The 26,634-nt window shown below is 54.6% G+C and overlaps 3 protein-coding genes across 7 annotated transcripts in view; 2 read left to right on the forward strand and 1 right to left on the reverse strand.

Moving 5' to 3' along the window:
• The window catches only part of DEAF1 (DEAF1 transcription factor), a 108,538-nt gene that overhangs the window by 35,948 nt on the left and 45,956 nt on the right, over positions 1-26,634 (reverse strand). The window contains exons 2-7 of the mRNA XM_050758017.1: positions 15,801-16,097; positions 11,803-11,900; positions 8,742-8,871; positions 8,318-8,464; positions 7,267-7,406; positions 5,131-5,196 (exon numbers count right to left, since the gene is read on the reverse strand). Of these exons, the coding sequence (XP_050613974.1) occupies positions 5,131-5,196; positions 7,267-7,406; positions 8,318-8,464; positions 8,742-8,871; positions 11,803-11,900; positions 15,801-16,089 (870 nt within the window). The 5' untranslated portion in view covers positions 16,090-16,097. The remainder of the gene's footprint in view (positions 1-5,130; positions 5,197-7,266; positions 7,407-8,317; positions 8,465-8,741; positions 8,872-11,802; positions 11,901-15,800; positions 16,098-26,634) is intronic.
• TALDO1 (transaldolase 1) overlaps positions 1-26,634 on the forward strand; it is a 97,025-nt gene that overhangs the window by 14,432 nt on the left and 55,959 nt on the right. The gene's annotated exons all lie outside the window — the stretch shown is intronic.
• Positions 16,662-26,434, forward strand: TMEM80 (transmembrane protein 80). The gene is given in 6 exon segments (XM_050757977.1): positions 16,662-16,817; positions 16,819-16,891; positions 20,907-20,926; positions 22,167-22,260; positions 22,647-22,739; positions 25,231-26,434. Coding segments are annotated over 6 exon segments (642 nt in total). The 3' UTR covers positions 25,437-26,434.

Consider the following 26,634-nt stretch of genomic DNA (forward strand, 5'->3'; position numbering starts at 1 on the left):
TGATTCTCCTACCTCAGCCTCCTGAGTAGCTAGGATTACAGGCACACACCACCACACCTGGCTAATTTTTGTATTCTTAGTAGAGACGGGGTTTCTCCATGTTGGTCAGGCTGATCTCAAACTCCCGACCTCAGGTGCTCCGCCAGCCTCAGCCTCTCAAAGTGCTGGGATTAGAGGTGTGAGCCATCGCGCCTGGCCAAAATCCCACCTCTTTAGGCCCCAAATCCCTTAACATGACAGAAAGGATACTTTAAAAAAGAACATACGAATACCAGTGCAGCAAAATAACAAAGTGTCATCGACAGATTAAAGGTCAGAAATTCAGGGCCGGGCGCGGTGGCTCACGCCTGTAATCCCAGCACTTTGGGAGGCTGAGGCAGGCGGATCACGAGGTCAGGAGATCGAGACCATCCTGGCTAACATGGTGAAACCCCGTCTCTACCAAAAATACAAAAAATTAGCCAGGCGTGGTGGTGGGCGCCTGTAGTCCCAGCTACTCGGGAGGCTGAGGCAGGAGAAGGGCGTGCCTAGGAGGCAGGGCTTGCAGTGAGCAGAGATCGCGCCACTGCACTCCAGCCTGAGCGACAGAGCAAGAATCCGTCTCAAAAAAAAAAAAAGGGTCAGGAATTCCTAAAGGACAGAAAATAGGTGGGGGCCAGGGCCAAGCAAGGGAGGAATGAGAAGAAGCCACAGAGGAGAAAGCTGGCAGCACAAGGGCATAGCTTCAGCAGCACCGCACCAGACAGGAGGAGGCATGGGATCAATTAAAGAAAACGGTAAAAGTCACCAAAGATCTCCCATGAAAGAGGCCAAACCCTCACGGAGCTGGGCCTGGGACACTCCCGCCTCCGACCTGAGACCCTCACAAGCCCAGCACCACACAAGGCTGCCGGACACATGCTCAGAACGTCTATTCTGTCAGTTCAAACCTGTTGAGACTCTAGTGAATTTTTCATTCAGTTATTCTTCTTTCCAATTCTACAATTTCCATTTGACTTTTTTTTTTTTTTTTTTTTTTTTTTTTTTATAAAGACGGAATCTCGCTCTCTTACCCAGGCTGGAGTGCAGTGGCGCAATCTAGGCTCACTGCAAGCTCCACCTCCCGGGTTCACGCCATTCTCCTGCCTCAGCCTCCCAAGTAGCTGGGACTACAGGTGCCGCTACCACGCCCAGCTAATTTTTTGCATTTTTAGTAGAGACAGGGTTTCTTTTTTTTTTTTTTTTTTTTTTTTGAGACGGAGTCTGGCTCTGTCGCCCAGGCTGGAGTGCAGTGGCCGGATCTCAGCTCACTGCAAGCTCCGCCTCCCGGGTTTACGCCATTCTCCTGCCTCAGCCTCCAGAGTAGCTGGGACTACAGGCGCCCGTCACCTCGCCCGGCTAGTTTTTCGTATTTTTTAGTAGAGACGGGGTTTCACCGTGTTAGCCAGGATGGTCTCGATCTCCTGACCTCGCAATCCGCCCGTCTCGGCCTCCCAAAGTGCTAGGATTACAGGCTTGAGCCACCGCGCCCGGCCGAGACAGGGTTTCAACATGTTAGACAGGATGGTCTCAATCTCCTGACCTCGTGATCCACCCGCCTCGGCCTCCCAAAGTGCTGGGATTACAGGCATGAGAGCCACTGCGCCCGACTTTGTTTTTTTGTTTTTTTAATAATTTCTATCTCTTCATTGACATTCCCCAGTGAGGAGACAGTGTCTTCAGACCTTCCATGTAGTCGCTAGCTGTGGTTTTCTTTAGTCCTCTGAACATACTGAGGATGGCTGTTTTAAAGCTTTTGCCTGTTAAACCCAATATCCCGGCCACTCCAGGCAATTTCTGTTGCTCTCCTCCTGTGTATGGTTCATGGCTCTTTGCATGTCTTAGACTCTTTTGTTAAGAATCAGACAACACAGGTGATACACTGTAGCAACAGTGGAAAGCTGTTCTCCTTTCCCCCAGCTCCTGGCTGCTGTCTGCTTGTTTATTATTCAGGGATGGGGCTGGACCCTTTAACTGAAACTGTTCTCCTGGGGCGGCCTCGGCTGCTGCTCCTCTGAGGGCTCAGCCCTGGGGGTGCAGTCACCTTTGGTGGTGGGGATTTTGGCTGTCTCTCTCCCTGATCTCTGTTAAGCTGTTGGTTGAGTCAAGTGTCAGAATCAACTAACCGCCAGCTGCCTGCTCCATTACTTCCAACAATGCCCTGGGGCACACACTGCTCCACTGTCTGAGCCGATTAAATTAGGGCTTCTTTACCAAGAGGTTAGAACTTGAGGGCTTGTTTCCCCAGTGGGTTCTTAGCTGTGGCTTTCCTCGCCTCTCTGGTAAACCTGCTGACCTAGTTTAGTTTCTTGCTCTAATGGAACTGCTGGCCTCCTCTTAACTGCTGACCACCAAAATGTCCATTGTTTTGAACATCCCCTTCCTGTTTCAAATCAAGTCAGTTCCTTTGGGAAGGGCTTTGGAACTCTGTGTTCTTACAGCCTCTCTCTCTTTGGGGCTGAATGTTGGAGCCCCTACTCCAGACCTGGAGGCGGGAACAGCGCCTGGGTCGATCAGAGGGACTCTGTTGCATCAGCCGGGCTCTGTGAGGGGGGGTGGCAGCCTCTCACTGCGTGGACGCTCCACCCCATGGGCAACCTGGGTTGAGGGAAATTGGGGCCTCCCTATGCTTGGCCTCCCACCTCTGAGTAACGCCTCTGCCCTCTGAGTGGGGCTGACTGAAGAGATTTTCAGTCACACTTCCCAGGAATTTACTGCAAATTGGAGCTGAAGGGGTTGAGAACCGCTAGTGGCCTGCCCCTCCCAGTGAGATACCACATCCCTTGACCGGGAGCTGTGAGGAGTGGGAACCCTGTTTTCTTGGTCACAACCACCCAGAATGGAGCCTCCTCCATAGGGAGCTGGGGGCAGAAAGGGGGGCAAGGAGCTGGTCCTAGCTTAAATGTCACAATCCTCACTGCTCTTTCCAAGACTCAGTACATTTTCCTGGATGTTTCTTTATTTGCTATATGCACCTAGGACAATTTCCGGAGACCTTAAGGGGTTATTTTTTCACAGTTTTCACTAGTTATTTCTGTGGAGAGTTGGTCCACTGAGCTTATCACACCACCATTCCCCAAGTGGAAGCCAAAAGGTTTAAAATGTGATAAAGTCCAATCTAAGAAATCCTAGTTCTAACTCTAGGTCAGGAAGATTTTCCAATGTGTTTTCTCCTAAAAATGTTATAGTTTTACCTTTTACTTTAGATCTGTGACCCATTTTGAATTCATTTTTGTACCAAGTGTGAAGTTTAGGTCATCCTTTGTCTCTGCCGATGAACGTCCAGTCGCTCCAAGGCCATTTGCTGGAGTCTACGACACTCTAGTCTGACCCAGATTTTGGGGGTCTCTTCTGCCAATGCCACACTGTCCTGATTACTGTCACGAGCTAGTAAGTCTTAAGACCCCGCAATGTAGGCCGGGCGCGGTGGCTCAAGCCTGTAATCCCAGCACTTTGGGAGGCCGAGACGGGCGGATCACGAGGTCAGGAGATCGAGACCATCCTGGCTGACACGGTGAAACCCCGTCTCTACTTTAAAAATACAAAAAACTAGCCGGGCGTGGTGGCGGGCGCCTGTAGTCCCAGCTGCTCGGGAGGCTGAGGCAGGAGAATGGCGTGAACCCGGGAGGCGGAGCTTGCAGTGAGCTGAGATCCGGCCACTGCACTCCAGCCTGGGCGGCAGAGCGAGGCTCCGTCTCAAAAAAAAAAAAAAAAAAAAAAAAAAAAGACCCCGCAATGTGATTCCAACCATTTAAATGTTTATTTCAAAACTGTTTTGGCTTTTTAAATTTCCTTTACCTTTCTATATAAATTTTAGAATCAGTTTGTCTGCATCTAAAAAGAATCCTGCTGGGATTTTGATAGTAATCGTGTTAAACCTATGAATCAACTTGGGAAAAAGTCACATCTTTACTATATTGAGTCTTCTAATCCACGGACACAGGACGCCTGTTGATGTATTTCAATCTTCTCTGGTCTCTTTCTTTAGCATTTTTTTCAGAACCTTCCACATACAGACCCTGCTCATGATTTCCTAGACTGACATCGAAGTACTTCAGCGTTGGAGCCCCTGCAAATGATCTACCCGCAGGCTTGACTGCCAATGGGACCGACGCCTCCTCACAGCCCAAAGGGGACCGACGCCTCCTCCCGGCTCCTTTACTCCTCCAGCATCTCTAAGAGTCTCACCTACTGGCTTTTCCAAATCAACTTCAAAATTATTTTACATTCACAAAATTGTTTTTTCCACTAGAATCACATGAAATCTATATATAAACTAGACAATTCTAGGGTGTTTACTGTTTCACCCCAAGAACATGGTAGGTCTCTCCATGTTTTTTTTTTTTTTTTTTCTGAGGTGCAGTAGCTCACGCCTGTAATCTCAACACTTTCGGAGGCCGAGGCGGGCAGATCACCGGTGGTCAGGAGTTTGAGACCAGCCTGACCAACATGGCAAAACCCCATCTCTACTAATAATACAAAAATTAGCTGGGCGTGGTGGCTCACACCTGTAATCCCAGCTACTCGGGAGGCTGAGGCAGGAGAATTGCTTGAATCCAGAGGCGGAGGTTGCAGTGAGCCGAGATCGCGCCGCTGCACTCCACCCTGGGTGACAGAGTGAGACACCGTCTCAAAAAAAAAAAGAAAAAGAAAATTATTTTGGGTCTTTGTCAAATAGTTAAGAATTCAGAGTAAGGAAATACGTCAAAAAGATATTAAAAGCTCTATTCATGAATAAGTTTACAGTAGCATTTTTCTGACACGTTATAAAACGCAGAATATCTAACAGCACACATACAAGGAAAAGTGTGTATGTTTAGTTTTAGAGTTAAGGCAGTGACATTATAACCGCTTTTCATTACTTAAGGTTTCCATAAATGCTCTTTGAGCAACATCTTGGGGGCCAACCACGTGCCCCCGCATCGAGACATCAGGTTTCATTGTGGTGTATCAGGGAGCAGGGGACAGAGCAGCAGAGGAGAAGCAAGGACAGTATCCCTCTCCAAGGCAGAGAGCAAGAGGGAAACAGCCAAGGGGACAAGGGCTGTGGGACCCACTCAGCCACCCCCAGCTCCACCAAGTGCTCCTGCTCCAGACATGCTGGCAACTTACTAAGGTCATGTCGTCGCAGCAGGCAGCACAGGTGCAAGAGGCAGCGTGAGGGTTTAAGATCCCGTCCTGAAACGCAAAAAGAAGCACCACGCATTAGAAAGTCAGCCCCTAAATGTGAATCATTCAATAACAGAAGATTTCAACCACTTCTACCATTTACCTGTCATTCATAAATACAAAAACTCTTTTTTTTTTTTTTTTTTTTTTTTGAGACAGAGTCTTGTTGGGTTGTCCAGGCTGGAGTGCAGTGGCACGTTCTCGGCTTACTGCAACCTCTGCCTCCCCGGCGCAAGCGATTCTCGTGCCTTAGCCTCCCAAGAAGCTGGGATTATAGGCTTGTGCCACGACACCCAGCTAATTTTTGTATTTTTAGTAGAGACGGGGTTTTGCCATGTTGGCCAGGCTGGTCTTGAACTCCTGGCCTCAAGCAATCAGTCCACCTCGGCCTCCTGAAGTGCTGGGATTACAGGAGTAAGCCACCGTGTCCAACCTCATAAAGACAAAAATTCTGAGAAATGGCCGGGCGCAGTGGCTCACGCCTGTAATCCCAGCACTCTGGGAGGCCGAGGCGGGCGGATCACGAGGTCAGGAGATCAAGACCATCTGGCTAACATGGTGAAACCCCGTCTCTACTAAAAATACAAAAAACTAGCCGGGCGTGGTGGCAGCGCCTGTAGTCCCAGCTACTCGGGAGGCTGAGGCAGGAGAATGGCGTGAACCCGGGAGGCAGAGCTTGCAGTGAGCTGAGATCGCGCCACTGTACTCCAGCCTGGGCGACAGAGCGAGACTCCGTCTCAAAAAAAAAAAAAAAAAAAAAAAAAAAAAAAAAAAAAAAAATTCTGAGAAATGAGGGCCAGGCATGGTGGTTCATGCCTGTAATCCCAGCACTTTGAGAGGCCGAGGCGGGCGGCTCACTTGAGGTGGGGAGTTCGAGACTAGCCTGGCCAGCCTGGTGAAACCCGATCTCCATTAAAAATTAGGCCAGGTACTGTGGCTCACGCCTGTAATCCCAGCACTTTGAGAGGCTGAGGTGGATGTCTCACTTGAGGTCGGGAGTTCAAGACCAGCCTGGCCAACAGGGTGAAACCCCATCTCTACTAAAAAAAAAAAAAAAAAAACCCAGGTGTGGTGACGGGCGCCTGTAATCCTAGCTACCTGGGAGGCTGAGGCAGGACAATCCTCTGAGCCTGGGAGGTGGAGGTTGTGGTGAGCCAAGATCAAACCACTGCACTCCAGTCTGGGCAACAAGGTGAGACTGTCTCCAAAAAAGAAGCAGACGACCACCAGTAATTTCCAGAGACTTCTCTTCTTCACAGTGCCATTATTGGTGGCAGAACCCATCTCTTTCCTTTCTTTTTTTTTTTTTTTTTTTTTTTTTTTGAGACGGAGTCTCACGCTGTTGCCCAGGCTGAAGTGCAGTGGCGCGATCTCGGCTCACTGCAAGCTCCGCCTCCCGGGTTCCCGCCATTCTCCTGCCTCAGCCTCCTGAGTAGCTGGGACTACAGGCGCCGCCACCACGCCCGGCTAATTTTTTTTTTTTTGTATTTTTAGTAGAGACGGGGTTTCACTGTGGTCTCGATCTCCTGACCTTGTGATCCGCCCGCCTCGGCCTCCCAAAGTGCTGGGATTACAGGCGTGAGCCACCGCGCCCGGCCCTCTTTCCTTTCAAGATTTGCAAAAGGCTCTAGAGGAATTGCTTCCTTAACACCACACAGGAGCTAAACTGGAATAGGAATCAGAAGTCCTCCTTTTTAGCAGACAGAAGAAAAGCTAGGCGACTTTGAAAGGGTCACATGCATTCAAACAGGAACGATTATCTTAACTTCCACTGTTTCCATTTTTTGTGTATTTGACACACCCCCTTTCTACAACTGCTCTATGCCAGGCGCTGTGACCTCATGCACTTCTCCCAACAATCCTCACAGGGTCACGATCATCATCATCCCCATGTGAAAAATCCGGAAACTGAAATACGAGAGGGTCAGTCACTCATCCAAGGCCACACGGACACGAGGTGGAGGCTGCAAACCCCGTGTGTCTGACCCCGTGGTCTGTGCCCGCCCTCTGGCTGGGCCACCTCGGAGGCCCCGCATCCAAGCTGTGTGTTGAGCACAGGTGAGGACGCACAAACGATACCTGGATGAGGCACTGCAGGGGTCGGCCTGCGTAGCGAATGCTTCTTTTCCAGTCCTTACTGCTGGCTCTTCCTGCCATGGCCTCAAACTCGGTGGGACTGTACCAGTTCTCCCCCTGCTTGATGCACCGTCCCCGGCCGCCTGCAAGGAAGAGCAGCAGTCACGATGACAGCAGGTAGGAATGTCGCCTCTGCCATCGCCTCCCTCCTGGGACCTCCTCCGCCATTCCACGAGCACCAGTACCCCAGCAGCTTGTGTGATCTCACCCACCCGTGTACTTGGCCCTGACAGGGCCACCACGGGTCTGCCTTTGCAGCCTGTGCCTCTGATCCCCTACGTGATCTCTCCATCCACTGTCCGCAGGCACTGCAAGCTCGACCAGGTCCCACACTGAGCACCTCTAGTACCCACTTCCAGAGCCTTTGTCTACAAGTCCCAAGCTGACCTGGCAACTTGAGGAACACGTCCCAGCCCTGCCTCCCTCCCACTTCTTCTTGCTTGTCTCCTATCCCGTGGGTCACGATGGTTTTTCACCCCTAAATGGTTCCCAGGCCCAGCCCTGCCCAGTGCCTCTCCCAGGCCTCAGCTCTAGTTCACAGGAACTGGGTGTCACTTGCACCTTCTGTCTTCTTTGCTGTTTTTTTTTTTTTTTTTTTGAGACACAGGCTCGCTCCGTCGCCCAGGCTGGAGTGCTGTGGCGCGATCTCCGCTCACTGCAAGCTCCGCCTCCCGGGTTCACGCCATTCTCCTGCCTCAGCCTCTGGAGTAGCTGGGACTACAGGCGCCCGCCACCTCGCCCAGCTAATTTTTTGTATTTTTAGTAGAGACGGGGTTTCACCGTGTTAGCCAGGACGGTCTCAATCTCCTGAGCCCTTGATCTGCCTGCCTCAGCTTCCCAAAGTGCTGGGATTACAGGTGTGAGCCACCGCGTCCGGCCCTGTCTTCCTAACTAGTTCTAGGTGCCACGATTTTCATCTTTCTCAGCCCCCAATTTATCCTAGTGGGGCTACAAAGGGAAATACAACTTTGGAGTCTGAAGCGGCAGCCCTCACCTGAGCCAAGCCTGTTCTTGTACAGAGTGCCGCTGATGTTCCGGCACCGCACGGGCAGCTCACTGTCGTACACAGAGGGGTCCCAGTTGTATTTAGTTCCACCTTTTTCTTGGCCGGGAGCCAGAGGGGTTGGAGGAGACTGAGGACCTTGGGCAGAGAAAGTGTGTGAAGGTGAGAGGCGGGACGCCAGGAAGTACATACAGCATGCACTCCCCTCACAGACACCCACCTCCCCAGCAGCACCACCTCCTTCAATGGCGGGAAAACTCTTCTCCGCCAGGAGAATTCCACGGCTTCTACTTAAAATCCATTAATAGTTGATATTCCAAATTTACCACAAAAAGAAGTAAATAAATTCCTGAAATAAATTCTAGCTATTCTGAAACGTGTTTTGCCCAGGCCTGGGGAGCAGGCACTGCTGTACCTGGGGTGAGGGGAGCTGCCGGGCCCTTCAGCCCGGTGGTCTCCACGATGCTCCCATCTGTGTGGACGACAATCAGTGTGGCTTTTTCGGTGTTCAGGCTGTCCCCGATCTGAAGGGCCGTCCTACCAGACTAGAAGGAAAAACCACTCCGTCAGGTCACGTCCGAGCATGACACGAGGTGTGTCCCTGAGCCCAGCTGGGCCGTCCTCCAACAGGGCTATGGCTGTTCTCACCAAGAAGGGACGCTCGCCTAGGCACCCCATATCTTTTCCAAAGATATCTCTCAAAGACTCAAAAACAGAGCCAAGAACAAGAGCAGGCAGTGCCGAAGTCTGTGTGTGCTGAGGAAAACGCCGGCCATCGTTTGTCCAACGGAAAGAAGACACGTGCTCCACGAACAGGAAACACCCTGACGTCTGCCTGAGCAGCTCCCACAGGTCACCGTCCTCATGCAGGGTCTCCAACAGACCGCGCTGGCCACCACAGACGAGGCCTCGTGCAGGACCACCCTGCAGAGCCCCTTCCAGATGGCGACGGGAGACCGGGGCCTCAAAACCACATTTCCACGCTGGCTGAAGCTGCTGCAACTGCTGCCTGCTTCCAAAATCACCCTTCAAGCTGCACAGACCCCACCACAGGCAGCCAGAGTCCCCATGCCCACACACCACTGCTGGAACTTGAACCCCACCTTGGTCAAGTCGTCTGACAAACTCTGGCCTGCAGGCTCTGCCCCAGCAGTGGGGCAGACCAGAGACTTCCAGGGGCATCTCCGAACCCAGCGTTCTGGGTGCCCCAAGATTTTAATTCTGAATACAAAACCAACCGAGGCAAAGCGAGAAGACAACTGTTTCTTTTTTTTCTTTTTCTTTTTTTTTTTTTTGAGACGAAGTCTCACTCTGTCCCCAGGCTGGAGTGCAGTGGCTTGATCTCGGCTCACTGCAAGCTCCGCCTCCCAGGTTCACGCCATTGTTCTGCCTCAGTCTCCCGAGTAGCTGGGACTACAAGCACCTGCCACCATGCCCAGCTAATTTTTTGTATTTTTAGTAGAGACAGGGTTTCACCGTGTTAGCCAGGATGGTCTCAATCTCCTGACCTCGTGATCCGCCCACCTCGGCCTCCCAAAGTGCTAGGATTACAGGCATGAGCCACCGCGCCCAGTTGACAACTGTTTCTTACATCTGAAAATGTCACTGTCGAATCAGGGCACTTGAGAAGTTTCTCATGGAGTTGAGGGTCCCCCAACACACATGCCTGGCGCCTGGGCTCACGGAGGCCCACGGGCCAACACCTCACAATGGGGGTCCTACCACTGTGCCTGAGTCACCAAAGACCGGCAGCTCTTCACTGGAGAAAGGGAATGTCTTGTGTCTGTTTAAGAGTCACAGACTATTTTTCTTAGGAAGGGAACATACAGTTATTTCAGACCGTGCCCTGCTTTGTTGTCAGTTTCTAAACAGGAACACACCAGTCTCTGGTCTTCCTGGCCTGGAGGGGAGAAGACTAGCCTTGGCCTCTGCAGGCACTTGCAGGACACCGCTGCTCCATGATGGCAGCATGTTCCAGGCACCCGCAGGTGCCTTGGGTTTCAGCCCCTCCTAGGAAATGAGGAGGCGCCCAGACCCCGCTGCCAGGAAGGAGCAGCCTGACCGAAAGCACAGATCATCGCATGGCCACGGGTCAGCCTGTGTGTGTTCTCACACCCATCAGAAATAAACCAAGTGTCTGGGCTGGGCGCGGTGGCTCATGCTGTAATCCCAGCACATTGGGAGGCCGAGGTGGTAGCTACCTGAGATCAGGAGTTTGAGACGACCTGGACAACATGGCGAACCCAGGAGGTGGAGGTTGCAGTGAGTTGAGATCACTCCACTGCACTCCAGTCTGGGCAACAGAGCAAGACTCTGTCAAAAAAGAAGGAAGGAAGGAAGGGAGGGAGGGAAGGAAGTTTCCAAGTTTCTTATGTTTTTACTGAAGTCCTTCACAAGTTTTCTGTTTGCTGCCATTCTAACAATAACTCTGCTTTCTGGCCAGGTGTGGTGGCTCACGCCAGCACTTTGGGAGGCCAAGGCGGGCAGATCACCTGAGGTCAGGAGTTTGAGGCCAGCCTGGACAACATGGTGACCTGTCTTTACTAAAATTACAAAACTTAGCCTGGCATGGTGGCACATACCTGTAATCTCAGCTCCTCAGGAGGCTGAGGCACAAGAATGGCTTGAACCCAGGAGGCAGAGGTTGCAAGGAGCCTAGATAGCACTACTGCACTCCAGGCTAGGTGACAGAGCAAGACTCCGTCTCAAAAACAAAACACACAAACAACCACTCTGCTTTCAGGTATATGAGGATGATGTCCCAGGTGCGTGACCAAAGCTAAAAAGACTACAAGTAACAGGTGCCAGTGGTCCCAGGGAAAACCCCTTTCTGGAGACTGGACCCACCCCGGCATCTGCCACTTGGAAACAAGGTTGCCTGCCCTGGTTGACCCGATGTCCCCAGGTCGCCGAAGGCCCCACATATAAAACATAAAACAAGCTGATACAACATTATCACGAAAGGGCTCTGAAGGTGGCACAGACACTATCTGACACACAACTGGCTTTCAGCAGTTTCCTAAGCAGACGGCAGTCAGGCGTGCAGAATGAAGGAGGGTGGGAGACTGCGCCATAAACGCTATGAGAACAGGATATGGGGGAGGGAAACGCCCTGCTTCCTTCAGCTGGCCCTGCAGCTACAGGAGTAAGGAGCACAGGTAGCGCCGGGCCTCGGGCAGAGGCTGAACTGTGGGCGGACGGCAGCCTGGGCTGGGTCAGGAGCTGGGAGTCCCCGCCCGATGCAGGCCACCAGCCCATCCGATGAAGTGTGACTCTTCACCCGGCCTTGTGAGGCAGCTTCTGCCTCAGCTCTAAGTTCTCCCACCCCAGCACAGCTGAAGGCTTCTGAGAGCAGAGCCAGCCAGTGCCTCCCTCCCCAGCTCACAGAGCAGACGCGCAGGATGGGCTGAACCCCGGGAGAGCCTCAGGGAAGCCCGAGGCCCGCAGCGTGGCACCGCTCGCGCAGAGCAGCTTACCAGAACGTGTCCTGAGATGGACGCCGCGTTGGCCACAGACGTGGTGAAGACATTGTCTGCAGCAGCCCCCACGTTGGCCACTGTCACCGTGGTCACCTCTGCAACAGAAGGAGCCTCATTTAAGAAGCAACGAAAGCCAGAACGGACAAAGCGAACAGCCTCGCTCAGGCGCTTCAAACAAAGCGACTCCCCCTGGGGTATGCGCACTTGTGACCCGGGAAGACCTTAACACTTGCATGAACGGGCCCTCGACTACCATTTCTATTCCACAGTCTAAGTCATTTGGCTCTTCCAGGAAAGAGAAAGGAAATCTATTCTTCCCAAGTAAAGCCTTTTATGTGCAGTAAAAAAATGCACACAACAAACCCGCCTGTCCCCATGCCCCAGCCAGCCCCAGCTCCACCAAATCACCACTGGGACTCTATCTCCTTCTGTGGCGTGGCTGTGTCCTGCCAGTCAGGTGTGCCCTGCGCCTACAATGAGCTCTGGGCCTCCCCACAGGTGAGGACACGTCCTGGACCCACTCTTGCAGCTCCATTCCTGCCTCTCCTCCACCACAGGGGTCAGGCCACCACCGTCAGGTGACCTCAGCCCCATGCTTACCGCCATTGCCCTTGGTCTCTGACCCCTGCCTCCTAAAAAGTACATCTAACCTGCCTGTGCCCCTTGGTGCCACCCCACCGCACCCCCTACAACATGGAACTCGGCCCCCTGGCATGCAGACAGGCCCTCTGGCAGCGTCTGCACACAGGGCAGGTACCACAGAGGTCAGCTACACCCCACCTCCTGCCCTTGTCATCCCAGACAGGTCCTGCAGCTCCAGCCTTTGCGTGTTGCAGTGTTTCTAGAGAAACACTTTCTACTGCCAACACCCCCACACCCTCCTCTCTGCCTCTGCGAAGTCTTCCTGTGATGCTCCCAGGCCAAGCAAGTGGCTCTTCTGTCACCGAGTTCTAGAATATTCTGTGCCCAGGGCAATGTCTGGCACACAGCAGATGCTTAAAAGATACCGGTTGGCCGGGCACGGTGGCTCAAGTCTGTAATCCCAGCACTTTGGGAGGCCGAGGCGGGCGGATCACGAGGTCAGGAGATCGAGACCATCCTGGCTAACCCGGTGAAACCCCGTCTCTACTAAAAAATACAAAAACTAGTCGGGCGAGGTGGCGGGCGCCTGTAGTCCCAGCTGCTCGGGAAGCTGAGGTAGGAGAATGGCGTAAACCCAGGAGACGGAGCTTGCAGTGAGCTGAGATCCGGCCACTGCACTCCAGCCTAGGCGACAGAGCGAGACTCCGTCTCAAAAAAAAAAAAAAAAAAAAAAAAAAAAAAGAGGCCGGGCGCGGTGGCTCAAGCCTGTAATCCCAGCACTTTGGGAGGCCGAGACGGGCGGATCACGAGGTCAGGAGATCGAGACCATCCTGGCTAACACAGTGAAACCCCGTCTCTACTAAAAATACAAAAAACTAGCCGGGCGAGGTGGCGGCGCCTGTAGTCCCAGCTACTCCGGAGGCTGAGGCAGGAGAATGGCGTAAACCCGGGAGGCGGAGCTTGCAGTGAGCTGAGATCCGGCCACTGCACTCCAGCCCGCGCTACAGAGCAAGACTCCGTCTCAAAAAAAAAAAAAAAAAAAAAAAAGATACCGGTTGAGGCCGGGCGTGGTAGCTCACGCCTGTAATCCCAACACTTTGGGAGGCTGAGGCGGGCGGATCACAAGGTTAGGAGATCGAGACCATCCTGGCTAACATGGTGAAACCCCGTCTCTACTAAAAATACAAAAAATTAGCCGGGCATGGTGGCGGGCGCCTGTAGTCCCAGCTACTTGGGAGGCTGAGGCAGGAGAATGGCGTGAACCCGGAAGGCGGAGCTTGCAGTAAGCTGAGATCGCACCACTGCACTCCAGCCTGGGCGACAAAGTGAGACTCCATCTCAAGGAAAAAAAAAAAAAAAAGATACTAGTTGAATGCGTCCTGACCATACCATCCATACCATTAACCCAGCACTCACCCAAACTGCCCTTAAAAATGCCTGTTTGCAGCCAGGCGCAGTGGCTCACGCCTGTAATCCCAGTACTTTGGGAAGCAGAGGCGGGTGGATCAACTGAGGTCGGGAGTTCGAGACCAGTCTGACCAACATAGAGAAACCCCCATCTCTACTAAAATTACAAAATTAGCTGGGCATGGTGGCGCATGCCTGTAATCCCAGCTACTCGGGAGGCTGAGGCAGGAGAATCGCTTGAGTCCGGGAGGAGGAGGCTGCAGTGAGCCAAGATCGCGCCACCGCGCTCTAGCTTGGGCAACAAGAACGAAACTCCGTGTCAAAAAAAAAAAAAAAGCCTGTTTGCTGTCTGTCTCCACGACCAGATCACACCAGGTGCAGGGCTCACTCATCCTCGCCTCTCAGCACCACAATCCCCAGCAGGCGGTGTGGGGCCACAGTGAGAGCTGAACGCCAGGCCCACGGCAGCCCTGGGAGCATCCGCCCAAAGCCGCCTCAGGTGGCAGCGTGTCCTGCTGAGTTCCTTAAACCTGGAAACCACTTGACTTCAGCTTTTACCACATCAAAACACAACTACCATATTTTTCAGAAAAAAACATACGTCAACGTATTTCTCTGACATCATGATGGACAGCATCATTTTTCTTTTATGCATTCAGAAAAATACATGCAAAAATGACAAAAACCTGAAGTCAACATCATGGCTCCAAATCCCAACGTCAAACCAGAGTTTAGCCACGAAAGCCAACCTGAGAGTCACAAAGCTTTCCCTCCCTTTTTCTTCTTAACCAACCAAACAAGCAGCAGTGACCCCCTTGCCTTTGAGGGCCATTCAGTGGACTAAGGGAAGCCCAGACACTGCTGGGACAGCCCCCGGGCCAAAGCAGCACCCAGAGCACATGCAACGCCCTGACATACCTGACACACCAGGACTGGGGTCCAGTTCCTAAACGCGCAAAGCTCCTTAAGGGAAAAGTGCCTCACAACGCAACAAGGGGCTCCTCCAAGGGTCTGAACACTGAGCTGCGAGTCCCTGGGGGACACTCGGGAGCTCCAATGGGGAAGAGCGCAGTGCATTGGGAAGCTTGTGGGCCGGGAAGTCTATGCCCCACTGACACAAGGGCGGGACACAGGAGGTGCTGGATGGCAACAGCCCTGTAGGGCATCTGTGAGTTCTGCCCCGGGCTCCCAGTGTTTTGGAGCCTGAGAAGGAGGCTGCTCTGTGTGGCAAGAAACTATGAGCAGCTTACAGAAAAATATGGGCTGGCAAGCCACGGCGGCCTCCCCACAGGGAGCCCGACAAGGAGGCAGAAGGAGCAGGTCCTTAGGGAAAAAGGCAAGAGGAAGAGGGAGGACTGGGAGAGGAGCCTGCACAGGTAACTCCGCGAGTCCCCTGGGCCACCACACAGCCATGCTGACCTCTGGCATCATGGCCTCCAGCAGGCTGCCCACCCCTGGCTCCTCAGTGCTCAGGTCATACCTGAACTGGCCCTCAGGACGTGGGGGTTCCTGGTGACCACAGGTGCCCATCCACCCCCGGGCTTCTCCAGGACAGGTGGGTGGGGGGAGCCAGAATAGATGACGGCAGGGCAGGGGCAGGGCTGCACAGGGGGACCAGTAGGAGGCAGGGCTGCCACAAAGAAAAGGGGAGGTGAGGGCAGGTGTGTGCAGGGCAGGCCAGGTGAGGCTGGGTGGGTCACCAGGGGCAGGTGTGAGGGGCGGGTGGGGCAGGTGTCTGTGGCAGGTGGGGCAGGCTGGTCACCTGCAGCAGGTATGTGGGGCAGGTGGGATGGGCTGGTGGGGCAGTGTGGTCATGTGGGGCAGGTGTGAGAGGTAGTTGTGCGGGGCGGGTGGGGCGGGTGGGGCGGGTGGGGCGGGCTGGTCACGTGGAGCAAGTGTGAGGGGCAGGTGTGGCGGGCTGGTCACGTGGGGCAGTTGTGCGGGGCAGGTGTGCGGGGTAGGCGCGCGGGAACCGGACGAGGCGAGAGGCCGGCGGGCGCACTTGCCTGCGAAGGCTGCGGCAGCGGCGGTCTCGTCGGGGCCGGGCAGGGCCTCGGCACCCATGTCCATGTGCCCGGGCTCCGCCGCCATCACCGCCACTGCCGTGACCCGCGGAGTCTCCCGCTCCGCCTCCGAGTCTGCGTCCTCCTCCGAGTCCTCGTCCCTGCTCAGCACCGGCTCCTCCGCCTCGCCTCCCGCCGCGGCCGCGGCCGCCGCCGCCACAGCGGCCGCGGCCGCCACCGCCGCCGCCTCAGCCAGGCCCAGCTGCTTTGCCGCCGAGTCCGAGTCCTCCATCCGGACTCCGCCGAGCCTTCCCGAAGGCGCCGTCCGGGGCCGCCCGAAGCGCCGGTCGCGGAGCCCGAAGCGGGGCCCGAAGAGGACGCCCGAGCTGGGCCGAGGCCGCCCGAAGCCGCCGCCCGAACAGGGACCGAAAAGGCAGCCACCCGCCGAGCAGAGCCGAGCCGAGTCTGCCCGTGGAGCGGAACCGAGGCGAACCGAGGCGAACCGAGGCTGCCCGAATAAGAGCCGAACCTGCACGAAGCCGCCGAGCCGAGACCGAGTCCTGAACCGAAGTGGGTCGAAGCTCCCCGAAGTGGGAAGCCGAGTCAGTCCGAATAGGTCCGAGTCCGCACGAGGGCTTCCGAGAGACTGAGCCCCGGTTCTCCTCACTGCCTAACAGGCTGAGACGGCTGTTGTCCCCGGCCGACAGGGCTGGACGGCTCTAGGCAGATTTTCGCCGGCGCCTGGCGAAATTCTGCCTCTCAGAGACAGAGCTTAGTGCCGCGGGTTTCGCCCGTTCCCGCTGCCGGCGGGAGCCGAGTCAGCCCGAGGCCGAGCCGAGACGAGCCGAATGTCCCCGAGCCCGAATGCTCCCGAACCTCGGTTCTCCGCCTCCTCCCTTCCGAAAGTGCCCGAGCGGTGCCGGACGGACTACGGCCGTGGCTCGGACGTCCGCTCCCGAAACGCGGCGCGGTCGGGCCCCTTCGTCAGGAGACGCGAAAATGGCCGAAGGAGCGCGAGCGGCGCTGGCCGAGAGGCTGCCGGGATCGCGACGGACCGGCGGGCGGGGCGGGTAAGATGGCGGCCGCGCGGCGAGGTGAGCTCGGGCGGGTGGGGGCTTCCGGGCTAGCCCCGGCGGGCGCGGCGTTTCCCTGTGGTGACAATCTGGTTTCCGTTTTCGGTGCGCTCACGGGGCTGTGCCAGCGTCTCTACGTGAGCGAGACAGCTCCGTCACCCCATTGAGAAGCGCGGCCTGGCCTGGGTGGCGGGCGTCCTGCGCCCCGAGGAGCTCCCCCGCGCGCGGGTGCCTGGGCCCGGGCAGGGTGGATGCGGAGCGGCTTTGGAGCGGCTCTCGGGGACCCGGTCCCCGACAGCTCTTGTCCCGCGCGTGGCTTTTGTGAAGACACGTGGGCGGGATGGGCGCGGGGTTTCGGTAGCCTTGCAACCTTCGCCAAAGAAACCGCGGGTGCCCGTGCCTCAGGCGTCCTGCGTGAGAGACTCGCCTCCGAGAGGAGGAAGGGACAGACCAAAGCAGTAAATCGGCCGTGCTGCAGAGGGGCCGCCTTTTGCTGTCTGTGGGTGCAGCCAGAGCGCTCAAACGCGGGCGCTGAAGTGCCACACCTTCGAGCGCGTTCTCTGGAAATCAGGTGCTTTGTTTTAACGGAATAACGAATGGCTATTCCATAGGCAGGGCAGCCTCTAGTAATCAGGTTTGTTTGTGTATTTTCATTAGGTTAAAAATTAAGTTTAGGTTGGGCGCAGTGGCTCACGCCTGTAAGCCTGGCACTTTGGGAAGCCGAGGCTGCAGGATCATTTGAGACCAGCCTGGGCAACATAGCAAGACACCCTCTCTACAGAAAAATTGTAAACATCAGCCGGTCGTGGTGGCGCACCCCTGTGGACCAAGCTACTCTGGAGGCTGAGGCTGGCTGATCACTTGAACCCAGGAGGTCGAGGCTACAGTGAGTCGTGATGGCGCCACTGCACCCCAGCCTGGGCGACAGAGCGAGACCCCCCTCTACAAAAAAAAAATTAAAAATTAGCCCGGGGAGCCTGTGGTCCCAGCTACGTGGGAGACTGAAGCTGGTGCATCACTTGAGCTCAAGAGGTTGAGACTGCAGTGAGCCATGATCACACCACTGCACTCCAGCCTGGGCAACAGTGCGAAACCCCCTTCTACAAAAAAAAAATTAAAAATTACCCCGGGGAAGGCCGGGCGCAGTGGCTCACGCCTGTAATCCCAGCACTTCGGGAGGCCAAGGAGGGCAGATCACCTGAGGTCGAGGGTTTGAGACCAGCCTGACCAACATGGAGAAACCCCGTCTCTACTAAAAATGCAAAATTACCCTGGTGTGATGGTGCATGCCTGTAATCCCAGCTACATGAGAGTCTGAGGCAGGAGAAATCACTCGAACCTGTGGGGGCAGAGGTTGTGGTGGGACAAAATCGCATCATTGTACTCCAGCCTGGGCAATGAGCGAAACTCTGTCTCAAAAAAAAAAAAAAAAAAAAAATTTCCCCAGGGAGCCTGTGGTCACAGCTGCGTGGGAGGCTGAGGCTGCAATGAGCTGTGATCACGCCACTGCACTCCAGCCTGGGCAATAGAGCAAAACCCTGTCTCAAAAAAAATTAAGTGTATACCAGAACAAGATCTCTTAACACACCTTGTCCGTTACATCAGGGAAAACATTTGTTCTCTTTTACTTCCATGTTTAACTTTGCCTGACACAGCTATTCATAGCCACATTGTGATTACAGTAAGTCACTGACCAAAAATGTCCTGAAAGCCAGGGCGACGTTCAGTCAGAATGAGCTCCTGCAGGTCTAGAATTGTTAGAACAGCCGCCCTATAACAGCTGGTTATAGCCGCCCTTCATATTAATTATTTAAATGTTACATCACTTAAGACTTTTATACAGTTTTCCCCCAAACGCCACAACTTCAATCTGTAGCAATGAGCAACTAGCAGACACATTGGAAGTGTTTAAGAAGCCAACCTCTAAGAAAAGGAACAGAAGGGACAAAAACCCCAATTAATGCAAAATCATCACAGATAATGACAGGTATTTAGGTAGCCTGGTTTAGCTAGGGCCTGGAAAAGAACAGATCGGGTTTAAAGAGTGGTCTGCCGGTAACACGATGCGACGTGGTTTGCCGTGCACTTGGCTTCCTGCTTCCAGCCTGTGGCGCCTCTTCCAGGAGCCCTGTTCTGAGTCTCTGATGCCGATGTCCTGTATTTACCGGCTCAAGACTCTTGCCCATGTGAGATTCCACAAACTCTGGCACAGAAGGCCCCAGATCTGCTCAAGAAGCTGTGGGATCAGCCACAAAATCTCACTAACGCCAGGTTTCTGTCCTGCCCTCCCTGGCGTTGAAGTGGAAATGGAACAGAGAGGCTGTGTTCAGGTTGTTGTCCTGCCTGCCGCCCAGCGGTGCAGCTTGAGCCTCCTTTTATGAGAGGTTTCCACCCAATTCTAGATCTATATTGATGTATTTACACATGTAGAGACGTGCACATATCACATGTGCAACTAGCGTGAGCCCTTTACAGACAATTAGTCCGACCCAGGTCACCGTGGATCCAGGATGAGTCAGGGGAGTCTTCAGATGCAAAACCTCAGAATCGAAAATGCGGAAAGAGGCTCCACTCGCTCCTCCAGCTTCCTGTCATCTCTCAGGTGGGGGTGGGAGAAGGCCCAAGAGGTTGCATGATAAAAAGATTGGACTGCTGCATTGCTAGTTTTGAAAATTCTTATTTTTGGAGGGATGTTTGGGGATAAAATTCCAGAGGAATTTTTTTTTTTTTTTTTTTTTTTTTTTTGAGACGGAGTCTCGCTCTGTCGCCCAGGCTGGAGTGCAGTGGCGCGATCTCGGCTCACTACAAGCTCCGCCTCCCGGGTTCACGCCATTCTCCTGCCTCAGCCTCCCGAGTAGCTGGGACTACAGGCGCCCGCCACCTCGCCTGGCTAGTTTTTTGTATTTTTTAGTAGAGATGGGGTTTCTTTTTTTTTTTTTTTGAGACAGAGTCTCGCGCTGTGTCACCCAGGCTGGAGTGCAGTGGCGCGATCTCGGCTCACTGCAAGCTCCGCCTCCCAGGTTCACGCCATTCTCCTGCCTCAGCCTCCGAGTAGCTGGGACTACAGGCGCCCGCCACCACGCCCGGCTAGTTTTTTTTTTTTTATTTTTAGTAGAGACGGGGTTTCACCATGTTAGCCAGGATGGTCTCGATCTCCTGACCTCGTGATCCACCCGCCTCGGCCTCCCAAAGTGCTGGGATTATAGGCTTGAGCCACCGCGCCCGGCCGAGACGGGGTTTCACCGTGTTAGGCTGGTCTCGATCTCCTGACCTTGTGATCCGCCCGTCTCGGCCTCCCAAAGTGCTGGGATTACAGGCTTGAGCCACCGCGCCCGGCCTCTTTTTTTTTTTTTTTGAGACGGAGTCTCGCTCAGTCGCCCAGGCTGGAGTGCAGTGGCTCGATCTTGGCTCACTGCAAGCTCCGCCTCCTGGGTCCACGCCATTCTCCTGCCTCAGCCTCCCGAGTAGCTGGGATTGCAGGTGCCCGCTGCCACGCCCAGCTAATTTTTTGTATTTTTAGTAGAGACGGGGTTTCACCGTGTTAGCCAGGATGGTCTCGATCTCCTGACCTCATGATCCGCCCACCTCGGCCTCCCAAAGTGCTGGGATTACAGGCGTGAGCCACCGCGCCCAACCGAAAAGGTTTTCGTTAGTCATATATGTGTGGCAAATACAGAGAAGCCACAGACAACGAGGAGAGCTGCTGTTTGGGCAGGCTCAGGGTGCTGCTTTCCCTGAGGGCCAGGTGGGTCTGGCCCAGGGTGAAGTGGAAGATTCACTTCCCACCATGGTTCCTCCCATACTCGCCGCCTCCAGCCTCAGGTTCTGAAAGGCAGAGGCTCCTAGCCTCGTTGAAGGATGGCTAGAGAGGCACGGGAGATACCTAGGGGCAGGCGCATGGTATATGTTTACTGCTTTCTACAAATATGAGATCAAAAGAGAATAAAGCAGGGGTGGTTCCTATCAGTGTGGAGTGAGCCCCAGGAAAGCCTCCTGGTGGCTGTCGGGACTTGCTCACAGCCCCTTTCTCTTTCAGGGAGAGGCTCCTCCACAGTGGTATCCTACTGCGTGCCCCTCCAGGACAGCACCCAGAGGCCCGAATTGCTGCCACGCAGAGAGCACTCGGCCTCACCCCACGTTTTCCTTAAGTTCTGTCTAGTAATTCCACTTTGGAGAGGGGGGTGTTGCTTGACAGATTTAGAGAGTTGATGTAACTTCCTTGGATCAGTTGTGTTGGCTCCATCCCCTGCCTGCTCAGCCCTGCACAAAGTGGCTAAGCACACCAGACTGCCCGGCTCCGAAGAGGATGGCCACCTGCCTCTGTCTCGGCCAGTAGTGGCAGGAAGATGGAAATCCCTCACTTTGAATGTCCCTAGATTCATTTTATTTTATTTTTGTTTGTTTATTTTATTTTAAGGACGGAGCCTTGCTCTCACCCTGGCTGGAGTGTGGCAATCACGGCTCACTGCAGCCTCAGCCTCCTGAAGCTCTGGCATCACAGGCGTGAGTCACTGTGCCTGGCCCCATAGACTCATACTGGCATAAACAAATAGGAAATGTACACAGCTCAGGAAATGGCTAGTAGATACTTAAGTCCCCCCAAACAGAAATATATTTCCTCTGAAGAGCGCAGTGGCTCATGCCTGTAATCCCAACACTTTGGAAGGCTGAAGTGGGCAGATCACTTGAGGCCAGGAGTTTGAGACCAGCCTGGCCAACGTGGTGAAATCCTGTCCCTACTAAAAATACAAAAAATTAGCTGGGTGTGGTGGTGCACGCCTGTAATCCCAGCTACTCAGGAGGCTGAGGCAGAAGAATCACTTGAACCCAGGAGGCGGAGGTTGCAGTGGGCCAAGATTGTGCCGCTGCACTCCAGTCTGGGCAACAGAGCAAGACTCTTATCTCAAAAAAAAAAAAAAGAAAATGACAAAGTTATTTTTTCTCTCTAACTCATAACTGGGGCCAGAGTCAGGGTGACATCACTGGGAGTGCCAGTGTGTGGAGGCGTCCCCTGACCAGTCCACAGTCACTGAGGGCAGAAGCTGCGGTGCACAGACTGCATTGTTCTGGCGTGGACAGTGGGGGGTCCCACAAAGGCCTTGCCAGCTCATGGGACCCCATTGGCAGCCAGCATAGTGGTAGAAGCCTCAGACGGGCAGTGAGCCGTTGCCAGGACCCCATGGTCCCGTGGTGTCTGTGGCCACCAAACAGATGACAGAACCAGCCCCTCTTGTTCAGCCACCTAGGAGGCTGCTCCCAGGTCCGTTGAGCTTGAGGATTCTTAACCACTCACCAGCTCTCTTCAGTTCCCCTTCAAATGCTGTTTTATCTCAGTGGAACGTACTACGCCCTGTATTTCCTCGCCACGCTCCTGATGATCACGTATAAAAGTAAGTCAGGCTGGGCGCGGCAGCTCACGCCTGGAATCCCAACACTTTGGGAGGCCGAGGCGGGCAGATCACTTGAGGTCGGGAGTTCAAAACAAACCTGGCCAACATGGGGAAACCCCATCTCTACTAAAAACACAAAAAGTAGCCGGGCTTGGTGGTGGGCGCCTGTAGTCCCAGCTACTCAGTAGGCTGAGGTGAGAGGATTGCTTGAACCCACGAGGCGGAGGTTGCAGTGAGCTGAGATTGCGCCATTGCACTCCATCCTGGGTGACAGAGCAAGACCCTGTCTCAAAAAAAAAAAAAAAAGGAAAAGGAAAAGGCAAGCTGAGGCGGCTCCTGCTGCTGCGCCAGGTAACTTGTGTTCCGTCTGCACCTCTGCTCTCCAGGTCAGGTGTTCAGCTGTCCTCACCACTACCTGGTCCTCGATCTTGCTCTGCTGTTTCTGATGGGGATTCTGGAAGCATTGCGGTTATACCTGGGTGAGTGCATGTTAACACTGTGAAGAACCTGTCCTAAGAGTTGCTCTCTGGGCCGGGCGCGGTGGCTCAAGCCTGTAATCCCAGCACTTTGGGAGGCCGAGACGGGCGGATCATGAGGTCAGGAGATCGAGACCATCCTGGCTAACACGGTGAAACCCCGTCTCTACTAAAAAATACAAAAAACTAGCCGGGCGAGGTGGCGGGCGCCTGTAGTCCCAGCTACTCGGGAGGCTGAGGCAGGAGAATGGTCTAAACCCGGGAGGCGGAGCTTGCAGTGAGCTGAGATCCGGCCACTGCACCCCAGCCTGGGGGACAGAGCAAGACTCTGTCTCAAAAAAAAAAAAAAAAAAAAAAAAAGAGTTGCTCTCTGTTACCACAACCTTTCAATAGTAATTATTTTACAGTATGGTTCTCGGAGACGTTTTTTATCCAAACTGCTTACCCAGTTGCTTTGCAGGCTCACCTTACAGTGTCATTAAGTATTAATCGAGAAGTTTTGTCCCAGAGACAAACAACGCTGGGGGCATCGTTGGGAGAGTCTGTGTTTGGAAGTGTGTCTTGTAGAAGTCACTGGGTAATGGCACTGAGATCAGAAGCCCAGCCCACCACCACATCCGGAGCTCTGGAATATTCACCAGCACCCCCTTCCCCTTGGCCTCGGCTGTCTGAGGAGAGAGCCCTGGAGAGTTCTGCCAGGTCCCAAAAGGCAGCAGAGTCTAGAGGGGTGGGAGCCCCCAGCGTCCCGAGTCCAGCTCTAGGGATCCCCAAGTCTGCAACCCCTTCAAGTGACCTACTTTTTTTGAGAGGTCTCACTCAGTTGCCCAGGCTGGAATGCAGTGGTGCAATCACAGCTCACTTCATCCTTGACCTCCTGGGCTCGAGCAGTCCCCCTGCCTCAGCCCTCCCCCTCTTCCCAAGTAGCTGGGACTATAGGCGCCCGCCACCACGCCTGGCTAATTTTTTTTTTGAGTTGGAGTCTCACTCTGTCACCCAGGCTAGAGTGCGGTGACGCAAACTCGGCTCACTGCAAGCTCCACGTCCCAGGTTCACAGAAGTCTCCTGCCTCAGCCTCCCGAGTAGCTGGGACTACAGGCGCCCGCCACTACGCCCGGCTAATTTTTTGTATGTTTAGTAGAGACAGGGTTTCACCATGTTAGCCAGGATGGTGTCGATCTCCTGACCTCGTGGTCTGCCCGCCTCAGCCTCCCAAAGTGCTGGGATTATACAGGTGTGAGCCACCATGCCCGGCTGGAAACAAGGTTTCACTGTGTTGCCCTGGCTGGTCTTGAACTCCTGGGCTCAAGCAGTCTGCCCACGTTGGCCTTCCAAAGTGCCTGACCTCACTCCCCTTTTTTTAACCACACAGTTTGTTCAAGGATATATTCTTGTACAAGATTCAAGGGGTGCAGAAGTAAAACATGGAAATTTGCCCTTCCCAGAGCTCACTTCTGTGGCCAGTGGGGTGCAGGCTTCCAGCCCTCTGCGTGCTCATGGTCATAACACGTGCACCTAAACACATGTGTTTGTGAAACATTGCCCTGCTGTGGGGAACGCAGTGGGCACTTCCAGGGCACTTTGCGCCTGCCAGGCTGGAATCTTGGACCCCTCTTGTTGACACACAGATATACCCCGATGCTCGATGTCCAGTGAGGAACCGAGGCTGCAGAGAAGGGTGGCCCCCACCGTTCCTCTTGTTACCAGGCCTCAGACACACTAGGAGGATGGAGGCGAGTTCTGTCAGTTGCCCATTCCACTGAGGGGTGCCCGGCCGTCAGTGTCTTGTCTGCACTTACAGATGGTCCTGGAGCCTCTACAGCTTGCCCCCCAGAGTGGGCACTGCTGGGAGGGTGCGAGCGCCACTGCTGCACGGAGGCCCGTTCTTGGCCGGATCTTCAGGGGCTTGGGCCTGCCCCAAGGTGGTGGGGACAGGGTGTGGTCTGGCCCTGCTGGGGGCTGCTAGGCCAACCGGGACCCTCCCCAAGCGTGCCGCACACTGCAGGGTCTCCAGGCACCTCGGCTCAGCTAGTGCCTGACTCATTTGTTTGCTAAATACGCAGTTTTGTTTTTAATACATATCCATGAAATTTTCCAGAACTGGCCTTGGACCAGAGAAAAATATTTTGGGAATTTTTCAAAAAAATCCCTTCAGTTCCACTTGGAATTAGGAAAAGGTGGCAGATGCAGTTGAATCATTTTAGAAACCAAATTCACCCTCGCCCACACAGCCGACCCAGAAGACCCAGAGACAGATCACACTGGTTTTGCAGGGGCACTTGCCCCAGGAGGGGCTCACGCCCGTGCTGCACACGCTCTCTGGCTCTCCTGAGTTCTGGGTGGCCATGGGGGCTGTTTCCCTGGAATTCCCCAGGCCCCCGAGGAACGTAGGGCAAGGATCTGCTCTGGTCCCAGCAGCCTGCCAGGTACCTGCGGGCAGTGGGCTCTGGGGATCACCCTGCGCCACCTTCACTCCCCCTTTTGCTCTGTTCTCCAGGTACCAGGGGCAACCTGACAGAGGCTGAGAGGCCGCTGGCCGCCAGCCTGGCCCTCACGGCCGGCACCGCCCTCCTCTCTGCCTACTTCCTGCTTTGGCAGACCCTGGTGTTGTGGGCAGACTGGGCCCTCAGTGCCACACTCCTGGCCCTTCACGGCCTGGAGGCCGTCCTGCAGGTGGTTGCCATTGCAGCCTTCACCAGGTAGCTGCGGGCACCCAGAACACCCCACACTGGGGCCCTCCTCCTGGGCCCGACCAGTCCCCCAGCTGTCACTCCCATTCCTGGACAGGAAGGGCACTTTTCCTAGCGACTGGCCATAGATGGTTTCGGACGGCTCCATCTGTCCTGGCAGGGGTGGGAGCAGGAGCCAGAGCAGAACAAACTGCTGGAGGCCCTGGTATTGGGAACAGCTGCAGGGAGGGTAGGGACCACACAGAACTGCCTTCAAGGTGAGTCCCGGGAGCGCACACTCAGCCCTGTCAGTGGGGTCTGGCTGCAGCAGCCAGGCCTCCGTGGACCCCCATGGGCCCCCAGGGCTGAGAGGGAGGACAGAGCCCTTCAGAACAGAGGCCTCGTCTCACCGCCTCCCCCATCACCCCCTCCCCCATCACCCCCTAGTTCCCTGATGGTCCTAATTTGTGCTCTGAGAGCCCAGTTTACTCCGTGGCCAGGCCCCACCTGTGTTTCCAAGTCCGGCTGGAGAAGCAGGATGGGGTAGGCCTTGTGCTTTGAGTGCCCCCAGCTCTGCCTCACAGGCAGGCAGGCCCCGGGAGCAAGAGTGCACTCTGGGTTCCTAAAGCAATAAATGCAAACAAGCCAACAGCTCTGGTGCTTGAGAATTTCCATCTCGGCCACACTCCTCCCTTTAGGGGCTTCGGAGGAGAGGTCAGGGCTGAGGCTGGGGATGGAACTGCAGGAGAGAGAGCAGCTGCGGGGCCCACATTCTGAGCCTCCGTCCACTCCAGTTTTAGCAACTTTTGCCTTTTGCACTGAGTGCTAAACAAATTCTAGCTCTGTAATTTTTTTCCCATTCCCAGATTTACTGTAAGTTCTCCTTAAAAAGTATCTAAGCTGTTATAGTAGCTTTCCCTTCATTTGGTTCTATTGTGTGTTCTCTATGTTTGGAATAATCACATCCTAATACCTAGATATTTTCTCTTCACTGCATTTTGTAAATAAAAGAGATGTGTATGTCTCCTTGAATTCTCCTAATTATGGCCACCTCCCCCACCCCATTGCCAGTTCTCCCACCCTTCAAGAGAGCACACCCTGCTTGCCAGCTGGTCAATTCCTGGCTGGCCTCGCCCTCGGGCCCTGGCTGCTGGGCGCCTTCCGTTCGGTGGACTCCTGAGGGCAGGAGGCTGCGGGGCTGTCCTGGGCCTCCACTGGGGCTCCCTCAGCTG

Source organism: Macaca thibetana, chromosome 14, assembly GCF_024542745.1.
Source record: "Macaca thibetana thibetana isolate TM-01 chromosome 14, ASM2454274v1, whole genome shotgun sequence".
NCBI lineage: Eukaryota > Metazoa > Chordata > Mammalia > Primates > Cercopithecidae > Macaca > Macaca thibetana.